The 13726-nt window shown below is 41.5% G+C and overlaps 1 protein-coding gene across 1 annotated transcript in view; it reads left to right on the forward strand.

Annotated features, from left to right (window-relative positions):
- Positions 1-346: 346 nt before the first annotated feature.
- The window catches only part of LOC115148547 (solute carrier family 22 member 4-like), a 41108-nt gene continuing 27728 nt past the window's right edge, over positions 347-13726 (forward strand). The window contains exon 1 of the mRNA XM_029690521.1: positions 347-905. Within this exon, the coding sequence (XP_029546381.1) occupies positions 513-905 (393 nt within the window). The 5' untranslated portion in view covers positions 347-512. The remainder of the gene's footprint in view (positions 906-13726) is intronic.

Here is a 13726-nt window from a genome sequence, read left to right on the forward strand (position 1 = left end):
GGATACGGTGTACTGGGTGGGTTTCACGGAAGAATACTGTACCAAGTTATCTAGCTGAATAAACTAAGTTTGAGCCTATTCCTGGAAACATTGAACCACTGTAGTTTACATCAATTATGATTTCTAAAGTGGAAGTTGGAAAAGTTATATTTGAGTGTTTCAGTGAATGGTTAGTGAGGGAGGCCCTGCTCTCTCGCTTCCCCAGTTGTTTTGTTAATTTTCATTCCAATCTCCTTTGCATTAGCGTAGCCTCTCCTGTAGCCTGTCAACTATGTGTCTGTCTATCCCTGTTCTCTCCTCTCTGCACAGGCCACACAAACGGTTCACACCGCATAAAGGGGATGGCCCATAAAAGGAGAGAGCTCTGCTGTTTGTTGTCGTTGTCAGATGGGGACAGATGAAATCCAACAACACTACAACTACCTCCGGAGCAGCTATACAGTTCAGGCAGTTTTCTTCAAGTGAAGAAGTTAATTGACTATAAATAAAGGTTAACTGAACACAGCACCAACATGAGAGATTACGATGGAATTACAGCTTTCTTGGGAACATGGGGACCCTTTCAGCAGACAATCTTTTTGGCATTGGCCATCAGCATCCTGCCCAATGGATTTACTGGTATTTATATAGTGTTTGTAGGTGATACCCCGCCACATGAGTGCTTTATTCCTGAGGATTATAATGTCAGTGACATGTGGAGAAATGTGACCATCCCCATGGTGACAACGAATGGTGTGTCACAGCGTAGTTCGTGCTCAAGACTCGAACTGGAGACAGTTAAAAACTACTCTAACCTGAATATCATTCCAAATGTGGATATCAACGTGAGTGAAATTGAGCTGGAGAGTTGCTTGGACGGTTGGAAATACAGCAAAGAGGTCTACCAGTCAACATATGTCACTGAGGTGAGAAAAATGTATTGCAAATCACTGCAAACATGATTGACTATTACCAAGCACCTAAAAAAATGATGTGTATGATAAAAAGAGAATGACAATCAAATATGTGCATGATAAACTTCCAATGCTTACATAAACAAATAATTGCAGTTACAGTCAGAAATGGGCAAAGTCTCCATCAAAATGTATCTTTTTACAAATACAAAATAAAATACAGGTATATTGAGGTATTTTGTAATTTCAAAAATACATTTGCAAGTAACACGCATTCACTACAACACCATTCTCAGTAACAGTAAAGATAAATAACTTTTTACTTGCTATGAATTGAAAACAGGTTTATATAAATGTTTGCAAATTGATTACAAATAAAAAACAATACCTTATTCACATAAGTATTCAGACCCTTTGCTTTGAAACTCGAAATTGAGCTCAGGTGCATCCTCTTTCCATTGATCATCCTTGAGATGTTTCTACAACTTCAAACACTTTACATGTACCATGTCTCAATATTCACAAGAGACATATTCTAAACTTTTAAACAAAGTTGTAAACTCTTTACATATACTTATGCTACTTTCACATAACATAATACATTGTCAATGTCAGTGCATGCAGCCTTAGATGCGGTGGGAATGTGATTTCCCAAAGGTTATTTTTCTCTACAGTTTAACAATATTTCCCTCCCCTCTGAAAACATACTTTTGGGTTATAAACATGTAAAAAAAATAAAAAATAAAAAGATTAATAAAATAGTCAATGTATCTTGTCATGTCATATACATCATAACCCAAGGGTTGTCGAAATTGTTGTTTAAATGTTGCATATAAAATCTTTAGTACCAAGGCACTGTGGTATATGTTAAATGTCTAATAAACAACTATATTGTATACATTAGAAATATTGTTTTGTCAACAACAACAAAACAAATAATACAAATCTGTTACCTGCACCTGTATGCAGACTATACAGTTGTGTATGCTATTGCAACCACTGCTGATCATGCTCAATCTCAGGGTTCCCCAACTGGCGGCCCTCGGGCAGAATTTGGAATTTTCATTGTTGGGCATAAAAGATTGTAAAAACACCAGAAAATCAGCTTCAAGTGATTTTAATTTAAGAAATCTGTTCCCGAGTATTCCCACGCAGAGAGACACGTCTTTGTATACAAATGTAAGCAAGGTTTGAAAATATTGTTTTAGTCAAACATATCTGTTTGGGCTTCTCAAAATTATTTGGAATTATGTTCCGGCCCCCACTCCAGAAAGAAATTGGCGCGTGGCTGAATCTAGTTGATGATGTAGTTTCCAAAAAGTTATTACCCCCCTAAACCTGAATCTGAAATTTCCTTTATGATCTTCCTTACTACTCTTCCCAAATCCCCACTGTGAACACATCTTTGACATTCATGAACCTTCACCATCTTTATCCATAAACTACCAACAATAACTATTGTCTTTTATTATTCTCAATGACTTTCCTGGCCATATGAACGTTTTATACCGAAATACAAAGTTGGAGTCAGTTTTCATGTCTTTGGTTATGCAAACGTTTGTTTATTCTATTATATTTCTCATTAAGAATAATGTTGTTTTAATTCTATATGGACCATGCTATGCTTTGGTCATGTGTTCTCTTATGGGTCAATTATTTTAATTAGAATAAAGCAACAATGCTCTCGCCTCAATTACTTAGAAGTGCATTTGGTCCCACCCCTCCCATGTGTGCCCAGGTACATATTTGGTAGCCCATATAGAGTCAAGATATAAGGCTTACTAGTTATGGCAAATGTTAGGAAGACCTGGTTGTAATGACGACATTGCCAGTAGTCATGTTAATTAAATCAAATCAAATCAATTTGTCACTTGTGCTGAATACAACAGGTGAAATGCTGACTTACAAGCCCTTAAACAGCAGTCCAAGAAATAGAGTTAAGAAAATATTTAGTAAATAAACTAAAGTAAAAAATAAAATAAAAAGTAAAGCAATAAAATAACAATAACGAGGCTATATACAGGGGGTACCGGTACCGAGTCAATGTGCAGGGGTACAGGTTAGTCAAGGTAATTATTACATGTAGGTAGCAGTAAAGTGACAATGCATAGATAATAAACAGCGAGTAGCAGCAGTGTAAAAACAAAGGGTGGGGGGGTTAATGTAAATAGTCCGGGTGGCCATTTCATTAATTGTTCTTACGTTTTGGTGGTAGAAGCTGTTAAGGAGCCTTTTGGACCTAGACTTGGTGCTCCAATACCGCTTGCCATATGGTAGCAGAGAACAGTCTATGACTTGGTTTACTGGAGTCTTTGACAATTTTTTGTGCCTTCCCCTGACACCGCCTAGTATAAAGGTGCTGGATGGCAGGAAGCTTTGCCCCAGTGATGTACTGGGCCGTACACGCTACCCTCTGTAGCGCCTTACAGTCAGATGTTTAATTAGGGGAGTTCATGGATTTGCATGTGGCTAAGCATTATATGATGCCTGAATAGGAAAGAGAATCTGGTCATGCCTATTGGTATTCTTCATCAAAAAGCCCCACAACTGTTTTGGGGTTAATTTCAAACCTACTTGCATTGCTTGGAAGTGTATTAGCATGGTATGAGACCACATAAATAATAACATTTTAGTAAAAGAAAATAAACAGTATTATCCTAAATTTAGATGTGAATACAAATTATGTTATCATATCAAAATCTTTCAGAATGTAACTGTTTTCAGTATAGAACGCCAGATGGTGTCACATTCTGACCATAGAAAGCTTTTATTTTCTATGGTAGAGTAGGTCAGGGAGTGACGGGGTTTTGTCTAGTTTATTTATTTCTATGTTGGTTCTAGTTTCTTTTTTCTATATTGGGTTTTTTGTCTAGTTTCTGTATTTTTATGTGGGGTTCTAGTTCTGTATTTCTATGTTGTTGTTTTTTGGGATGATCTCCAATTAGAGGCAGCTGGTCATCGTTGTCTCTAATTGGGGATCATATTTAAGTTGTTGGTTTTCCCACTAGGTTTTGTGGGAGATTATTTTGAGTAAGAGTATGTTGCACCGCTTCGTCAGGGTTTGTTGTTTTTGTTCATTAGTTTATTTGTATGTCTTGCATAGTTTCACAGTTATAATGAAATGTGTAACGATACACACGCTGCACTTTGGTCCCATTCTTCAGACAGCTGTGACAGATGGCCCCGACAGAGACGGTCGCCTCGCTTCGAGTCCTTAGGAAATTATGCAGTATTTTGTTTTATTATTTCTTACATTGTTACACCAAGAAATCTTAAGTCTTATTACATACAGCCGGGAAGAACTATTGGATATAAGAGTGATGTCAATTTACCAACATTACGACCAGGAATACGACTTTCCCGAAGCAGATCCTCTGTTTGGACCACCACCCAGGGCAATGGATCTAATCCCAGAGGCCGACCCAAGACATCGGCGCCACAGAAGGAGCAGACAGAGCAGCCTCCTGGTCAGGCTCCGTAGACGTGCACATCGCCCACCGCTACCGAGTATACTACTCGCCGATGTCCAGTCTCTTGACAACAGGGTTGATGAAATTTGAGTAAGGGTTGCCTTCCAAAGAGACATCAGAGATTGTAACATTCTCTGTTTCACGGAAACATGGCTCTCTCGGGATATGTTGTCGGAATTGGTTCAGCCACCGGGCTTCTCCATGCATTGCGCCGACAGAGATTAACGTCTCTCTGGGAAGAGGAAGGGCGGGGGTGTATGCTTCCTGATTAACGACCCATGGTGTAATCATAACAACATACAGGAACTTAAGTCCTTCTGTTCACCCGACCTAGAATTACTCACAATCAAATGCAGGCCATATTACCTTCCAAGAGAATTCTCATCAGTTATCGTCACAGCTGTGTACATTCCCCCTTAAGCAGACACCAAGATGGCCCTAAAGGAACTTCACTGGACTCTATGTAAACTGGAAACTATATATCCTGAGGCTGCATTTTTTGTAGCTGGGGATTTTAACAAAGCACATTTGAGAACAAGGCTACCTAAATTCTATCAGCATATTGATTGCACTATGTGCGGGGGTAATACACCAGACCACTGCTACTCTAACTTCCACGATGCATACAAATCCCTCCCCCGCCCTCCCTTCGGCAAATCCGACCATGACTCCATCTTGCTCCTACCGTCTTATAGGCAGAAACTCAAACAGGATGCGCCAGTGACTAGAACCATTCAAAGCTGGTCTGACCAAGTGGAATCCACACTTCAAGATTGTTTTTATCACGCGGACTGGGATATGTTCCGGTCAACCTCAGAGAATATCATTGACCTACAGTATACGCTGTGACTATTAAAACCTACCATAACCAGAAACCATGGATGGATGGCGGCATTCGCGTAAAACTGAAAGCGTGAACCACCGGATTAAACCATGGAAAGAGGTCTGTGAATATGGCTGGATATAAACAGTGTAGTTATTCCCTCCGCGAGGAAATCAAACAAGCGAAATGCCGGTACAAGGACGAAGTGGAGTCGCAATTCTCGCCCCATAGCACTCACTTCTGTCATCATGAAGTGCTTTGAGAGACTAGTCAAGGATCATATCACCTCCACCTTACCGGCCACCCTAGACCCACTTCAGTTTGCATACCGCCCTGACAGGTCCACAGACGATGCAATCTGCTCCACAGACGGTGTGATCTGCTTTGCCATCACACTGCACACTGCCCTATCCCATTCCCAAGAGGAATACCTATGTAAGAATGCTGTTCATTGACTACAGCTCAGCATTTAACACCATAGTACCCTCCAAGCTCATCATCAAGCTGGAGGCCCAGGGCCTCAACCCCGCCTTGTGCAATTTGGTCCTGGACTTCCTGACGGGCCGTCACCAGGTGGTGAAGGTAGGAAACAATATCTCCACTTCACTGACCCTCAACACTGGGGTCCCACAAGGGTGCGTGCTCAGCCCCCTCCTGTACTTCCTGTTGACCCACGACTGCACAGCCATGCACGCCTCCAACTCAATCATCAAGTTTGCAGACGACACAACAGTAGAGTTCTTGATTACCAACAATGACGAGACAGCCTACAGGGAGGAGGTGAGGGCACTCAGAGTGTGGTGTCAGGAAAACAACCTCTCACTCAACATCAACAAAACAAAGGAGATGATCGTGGACTTCAGGAAACAGCAGAGCGAGCAACCCCCTATCCACATCGAAGGGACAGCAGCGGATAAAGTGGACATTTTTAAGTTCCTCGGGGTACACATCAACGACAAACTGAAATGGTCCACCCACACAGACAGTGTGGTGAAGAAGGCGCAACAGCACCTCTTCAACCTCAGGAGGCTGAAGAAATTTGGCTTGTCACCCAAAACCCTGACTAACTTTTAGAGATCCACAATCGAGAGCATCCTGTCGGGCTGTATCACAGCCTGGTATGGCAACTGCTCCGCCCTCAACCGCAAGGCTCTCCAGAGGGTGGTGCGGTCTGCACAACGTATTACCGGGGGTAAACTACCTACCCTCCATGACACCTATAGCACCCCATATCACAGGAAGGCAAAAAAGATAATCAAAGACAACAACCACCCAAGCCACTGCCTATTCCCACCACTACCATCCAGAAGGCAAGGTCAGTACAGGTGCATCAAAGCTGGGACCGAGACTGAAGAACAGCTTCTATCTCAAGGCCATCAGACTGCTAAACAGCAATCACTAACTCAGAGAGGCTGCTGCCTACATTGAGACCCAATCACTGGCAACTTTAACAAATGGATCACTAGTCACTTTAAACAATGCCACTTTAATTAATGCCACTTTAATAATGTTAACATATGCTATATTACTCATACCATATGTATACATATCTTACATTACTCATATCATATGTACAGTATATACTGTATTTTATACCATCTATTGCACCTTGCCTATGCCGCTCGGCCATTGCTCATTCACATATTTATATGTACATATTCTCATTCACCCCTTTTAGATTTGTGTGTATTAGGTAGTTGTTGGAGAATTGTTAGATTACTTGTTAGATATTACTGCACTGTCAGAACCAGAAACACAAGCATTTCGCTACACTCACATTAATATCTGCTAACCATGTGTGTGTGGCAAATAAAATTTGATTTGTTTTCTATACAGATTATTTTACAACTTCTTGTTTTTTCTCTTTATGATTGTTCTTTAAAAAATAGGAAACTCAGCAGTGTGGTAGTCCGTAAAATATTAACTAGATTATGTTTGTGAAACCTTGAAAAGTACACAATGAGAAGTGATTTTATATTGAATGGGTAGTTGTATCCAATATATATTATTGTAATTTTGAATTACCAATGCTGTGTAGCGTTCATGTAAACTGTTTTCATCACTGCCCTGTAAACCCATTCTTGTAAATTGGAGCTACTTGATTGTCTGGGGCTGTACAGAGAAGCCGTAGAGCAGCTCCTCAAAGTTCATCTAGTGTTTTGGGGGGTTTATCCATGAAGTCCAGGATTGAGCACTTGACAAGATGACAAGAGAGACAGAGAGAGAGACTTGTACATTTCCTCATTGAAAACAATGTACTGAGCAAATGTCAAATTGGCTTTTTGCCAAATTACCGTACGACAGACCACTTATTCACCCTGCACGTTCTGATTGACAAACCAAAACAAAAGCAAAGTTTTCTCATGCATTGTTGACTTCAAAAAATCTTTTGACTCAATTTGGCATGAGGGTCTGCTATACAAATAGAAGGAAAAACATAGGACATAAAATTAATGTACATAAACAAGTGTGCGGTTAAAATTAGCGAAAGGCACACACATTATTCTTTCCACAGGGTCGGGGGGTGAGACAGGGATCCAGCTTAAGCCCCACACTCAACATACATGTCAACAAATTGGCGAGGCCACTAAAACAGTCTGCAGCATCTGGCCTCACCCTACTAGAATCTGAAGTCAAATGTCTACTGTTTGCTGATGATCTGTTACTTCCGTCCCTAACCAAGGAGGGCCTATAGCAGCACCTAGATCTTCTGCAGAGATTATGTCAGACCTGTGCCCTGACAGTAAATCTCAGTAAGACAAAAATTGTGTTCCATAAAAGGTCCAGTTGCCAGGACCATAAATACAAATTCCATCTAGACACAGTTGCCCTAGAGCACACAAAAAAATGATACATACCTCGGCCTAAACCTCAGCACCACAGGAAGCTTCCACAAAGCTGTGAACGATCTTAGAGACAAGGCAAGAACGGCCTTCTATGCCATCAAAAGGAACATAAAATTTGACATACCAATTAGGATCCGGAAAAAAATACTTGAATCAGTTATAGAACACATTGTCCTTTATAGTTGTGAGGTCTGGGGTCCGCTCACCAACCAAGAATTCACAAAATGGGACAAATACCAAATTGCATGCAGAATTCTGCAAAAAATCCTTTGTGTACAATGTAAAACACAAAATAATACATGCAGAGCAGAATTCGGCCGATACCTGCTAATTATCAAAATCCAGAAAATAGACGTTAAATTCTACAACCACCTAAAAGGAAGCAATTCCCAAACCCTCCAGAACAAAGCCATCACCTACAGAGAGATGAACCTGTAGAAGTGTCCCCTAAGCAAGCTGGTCCTGGGGCTCTGTTCACAAACAGAAATAGACCCCACAGAGCCCCAGGACAGCAACACAATTAGACCCAACCAAATCATGAGAAAACAAAAAGAGAATTACTTCACACATTGGAAAGAATTAACAAAAAAACTGAGCAAACTAAAGTGCTATTTGGCCCTAAACAGAGAATACACAGTAGCAGAATACCTGACCACTGTGACTGACTCAAAATGAAGGAAAGCTTTGACCATGTATAGACTCAGTGAGCAAAATCTTGCTATTGAGAAAGGTCGCCGTAGGCAGACCTGGCTCTCAAGGGAAGACAGGCTATGTGCCCACAAAATGAGCTGGAAACTGAGCTGCACTTCCTAACCTCCTGCCAAATGTATGATCATATTAGAAACACATATTTCTCTCAGATTACACGGACCCACAAAGAATTAAAAAAACAAATCAAATTTTTATAAACTCCCATATGTGTTTGGGGAAATACCACAGTGTGCAGTCACAGCAGCAAGATTTGTGACCTGTTGCCACAAGAAAAGGGCAACCACTGAAGAACAAACACCATTGTAAATACAATCCATATTTATGTTTTTTTATTTTATCTTTTCTATTTTAACTTTCTGGACATCGTTACAACACTGTATATACATAATATGACATATGAAATATATTTATTCTTTTGGAACTTGTGTTCCAATATGTAATATGTACTGTTCACTTTTTATTGTTTATTTCACTTGTGTTTATCCATTTCACTTGCTTTGGCAATGTAAACACATGTTTCCCATGCCAATAAAGCCCCTTGAATTGAATTGAATTGAGAGAGAGAGAGATCAACACTCACACACACATGACTTCATAGATGGTCATAGTTAATAATCATATTTTCTAGTCTGAGATGTTTTGATATATGAAGAAGGTCAAATTGAACTTAAGAAGGCAGAATCTATTGTATACAATCAGTAGGAATAAAAACAGGAGCAGTTGAGTGATCTGAGTGAGACCTTTCATGGCCCTGCCTTTGGGAGCCTGTCAGGTTCTGACATGATGAGAGAAGATACAGTATGTTGTGAATAGTGCTATAAACATACTTCTGTTTGAAGAGGTTTTTGACCATTCAGGGACCAAATCTCAAACACTCATGAAAACATGGAAAAAATATTGTCTACACTTAAGAATGTGAATTTGGTTAAAGATAATAACTGTATTTGCTGATTTATAGACATGAAAATAAAGATGCTTTAAAATGTGACATGTTTGAGAGATTTATGGACACTATAGGGGACGCCTAGGCCTTCTTATGGACAAACATCTCTACAAATAGATTGGTATATGATATCTGCTTCATTTTTAGGGCACATGTTGACACAATGTTGGGTGATCACTGAAGAGGAATGTTGACCAACTGAGCATCTCAGTGTACAGCTCAATAAACACACTTGGTGTTTTGTTACATTTCAGTCTTCTGTGATGTATTTAAACTGTCATTTTGGGATGCAAACTCAAAATGTAATACATTTCAACTGTATATCTGACATGGTAGAGGTGTGTTCTTTTCTTAAGCCCATAACCATGAGTTAGGTGTATACTTTTGTTTCAAAGTAGATGTGTTTAAGTCTACCAAGAAACACTCTGTGGGACCCTGATTTAGCCCACTGCAGTAAAAGGTTAAGGAGGTAAAATGATCTGTTTAAGTCATTAGTAATGGGCACGTCGTTAAAGAGTACAAGGACATTTTGTAGGTGGTCTTAGCCTGTCAGTCATTTATTGCTTCATAAGCAGAAAACATTTGGTTCAAAGACACTTGGGGGACCCAAGTCATTAAGCATGTTGTGAACCTAGGGTCACCCTAGGTTCATAAAATTGAATGCATTAAGGCGTTAACTGTTAGACACTTAGATAGGAGGAGAGAGCGATTTATGGCCACCAAGCTCCACATGCACACACACATGCACACATCCCAAGGACCCAATGGCTCTTGTGTAGAGCGAGATAGACAGGCAGAGAGATAGAGAGAGCTTTCATTAATGGTAAATTACATTTTCTTTAAAACTTGTATTTTCTTCAAAACCTTTACTAGTCATTTAATCATGCATATTACAATTATTAAACTTTACTATCCAATATTAAATGATAACGCTAACGTTTTATTTACTAAACATTTAAATAAATCACACATTATTATTATTACACAATATTACACATTACCACCCAATAAATGTTTATATGTCTAATTATTTTTGTTGTTGGAAAGACTGTTTTTCAAATGTGTTTGTTGTATAGCACACTGTATTACTTATACAACTAATATAAGGACAGGACATGAGACGGGAGTAGAAATTAACGTGGGCATTGTTTAATGCGTTTCACAGGAAGAACATTCCAAGCATTTCAACGTAGGTAAACAGGGGGGGGGGGGGGTTACAGGTGCCCTAAAGGGATAAAACTAGAATATCAATACACAACATATTCCTCCCCCTTTACCTTTGATGACTCATAAGGAAAAAGTAAATATTCACTGTTTTGCCTATTGTTTTCTTTTTAATATAAGTTCTCTTAATGTAAATAAATGACCTTTTCAGAATAACGTTTTCTAAACTAGGGATAGAGGGTAGACTGCCTCAGTCCCCAGACTTAACCCTGGGGTGTATTCTGTCCCAATGTCGGAGGTTAGTCTGAACTAACTAGTCAACCTGTCAGGGGGTCGTCTTTCTCTTGCAGGGTAATGACGACGTACAGGTGAGTCTACAGTCACATTATCTTTGAGTCTGAGTGGTGATGGTGTATGCCCAGACTGGGGTGCAACAGTACCCTGAGTAGGCACTCTGACTGGTTCAGGTGAGTCTGGAGCACTTTCCACATTTGTAGGTTGCTGCAGTGGATATTCAGGTGATAGCTCGTAGTCATGGTAGGTCTCCAGTAGCTGATCTTGGTTTGTCACTTGACATGAGTCATCTCTGAGGTTGGTTCCTGGCAACAGTTGATCCACGTGTCTCCTCCAGATTATATTTTCCGGTGTGTGAACTGTGTAGGACACAGGCCCTGTTTGTGCAACCAATGTGGCTGGTATCCACTTTGGACCTTTGCAGTAGTTCCGAGCAAGAACTCTCTCTCCAGCTATGAAGCTTCTGTCTTTTGCTTTGCTCCGTCTCTCCACCTGTGCTCTCTGTTGTGTCTGTACAACCTGTTTCATCTTTGGAGGTCTCAGGAGGTCGAGTCGCATGCAAAGCTGTCTTTTCATCATGGCTGAGGCGGGTGCCACTTTGCTTGTAGTGTGGGGAGTGTTTCTGTGGGTTAACAGGAAGGTGTTTAGACGCCTATTGAGGAAGCCGTACCCTTGTGATGATTTTAAAGCTTGCTTAATCATTTGGACAAACCTTTCAGCGAGGCCGTTCGTTGCAGGGTGATACGGCATTAACTTGATGTGCTGAATTCCATTCGCTTCCATGAATGACCGGAACTCTTCAGACACCAGTTGGGGGCCATTATCACTAACGAGTTGCGTTGGCAAGCTGAAGCGACTGAAGATTGACCGTAGCTCTTCGATGGTTCTCTCCGCTGAGGTGCTCTTCATCACTGTGACCTCAGGCCATTTGCTGTGTGCGTCAACTACGACTAAGAACATACGATCCTCCAGTGGGCCTGCATAGTCTATGTGGACTCGCTGCCAAGGCTCCTCTGGGAAGTCCCATGGATGTAGTGGCGCTAGCTGAGGCATGTTCCTCATCTTTTGACATGCAGAACGTGACTTGACCTTGTCTTCGATAGCTGCGTCCAGACCTGGCCACCAAAAGTAGCTGCGTGCAATCTTCTTCATTCGCACCATGCCACAGTGCCCTGAATGGAGTTCTTCAAGCACCTGCCTTCTCAGTGGCGGCAGTATGATGACTCGAAAACCCCATAGCAAGCATCCAAACTGAACTGTGAGCTCGTTTCTCCTCACCAGGTAAGGTTATAGGCTGTCCGACATCTCTCCTTCTTTTCCACAAGTGACAATGTCCATGACCTCAGACATCACTGGATCAGTGTGGGAGAACTTTTTCACTTGGACAGATGTACCTGGGCGTTCATCACTTCCTTGAAGTAGAAGATTTCAGCCTGGGAGTGCTCAGTGTGTGCGACAGATAAGGGAAGCCTTGAGAGGCCCTCTGCATTGCAGTGCTGCTCAGACCTTCTGTACTTGATATCGTACTGGTGAGCAGATAACAATAACGCCCATTGCTAAATGCGGCTGGCTGCGAGCGACGGAATGCCGGTGTGGGGACCAAAGATGGGGGTGAGGGGTCTACGGTCCGTCAGCAGTGTGAATCGTTGGCCAAGCAGAAACTGATGAAATTTCTTAACTCCAAACACAATGGCGAGTGCTTCATGCTCTATCTGTGCATAATTGCTCTCGGCTTTACTTAAGGTCCGTGATGCGAAAGCAATTGTCCTTTCTTCATTTGATGGCATGATGCGTGAGACAACTGCACCAACGCCATTAGGCGATGCATCACATGCCAACTGTAATGGCAAGTTGGGGTTGAAGTGGGTTAGGGCCTCTGACTGAGATAAGGCTCTTTTCGTTTTCTTGAATGCCTCCTCACATCTGTCTGTACACTTCCACTGTTTGGTTTTGTTTTATGTTAGCTAGGTTAGGCACAAACTTTGTGTAGTATGTCAGTAGTCCTAAGAATGATCTCAGCTGACTCACGTTCTGTGGGGATGGAGCTTCCACAACGGCCTTCACCTTCGATGGCGCCTTGTGGAGCCCCGAACTGTCGATGACGTGACCCAGGTACTCAACAGAGGATCGTAAAAACTCGCATTTGTTCCGGACCCTCAGACCGTACTCCTCCAATCTCTGTAGTGTAGCGTTCAGGTTTCTCATGTGCTCCTACTCGTCTTTGCCGGTGATGAGTAGATCATCGAGGTAACATTGGACCCCAGTGAGCCCGGTCAGTATCTGGTCCATAGCTCTCTGAAACAAGGCCGGAGCTGAAGTGATTCCAAAAGGAAGCCTCCGGTACCTGTACAGTCCTTTGTGAGTCACTATGGTCAACCGTTCTTGTGACACTTGGGCCACATGCATCTGTAGATAGGCTTGACATAAGTCTATCGTACTGAATTTCTGTCCTCCAGCTAAACCAGAAAATAGGTTGTCAATGAGTAGGGTAGTATGGGTAGTGGATATGGTTCAGCAGTCAATACTGGGTTAATGGTGACTTTGAAATCACCACAGAGTCTGAGTGATCCATCTTTTTTATG

This window comes from Salmo trutta, chromosome 15 (genome assembly GCF_901001165.1).
Source record: "Salmo trutta chromosome 15, fSalTru1.1, whole genome shotgun sequence".
In the NCBI taxonomy this organism is placed as follows: Eukaryota; Metazoa; Chordata; class Actinopteri; order Salmoniformes; family Salmonidae; genus Salmo; species Salmo trutta.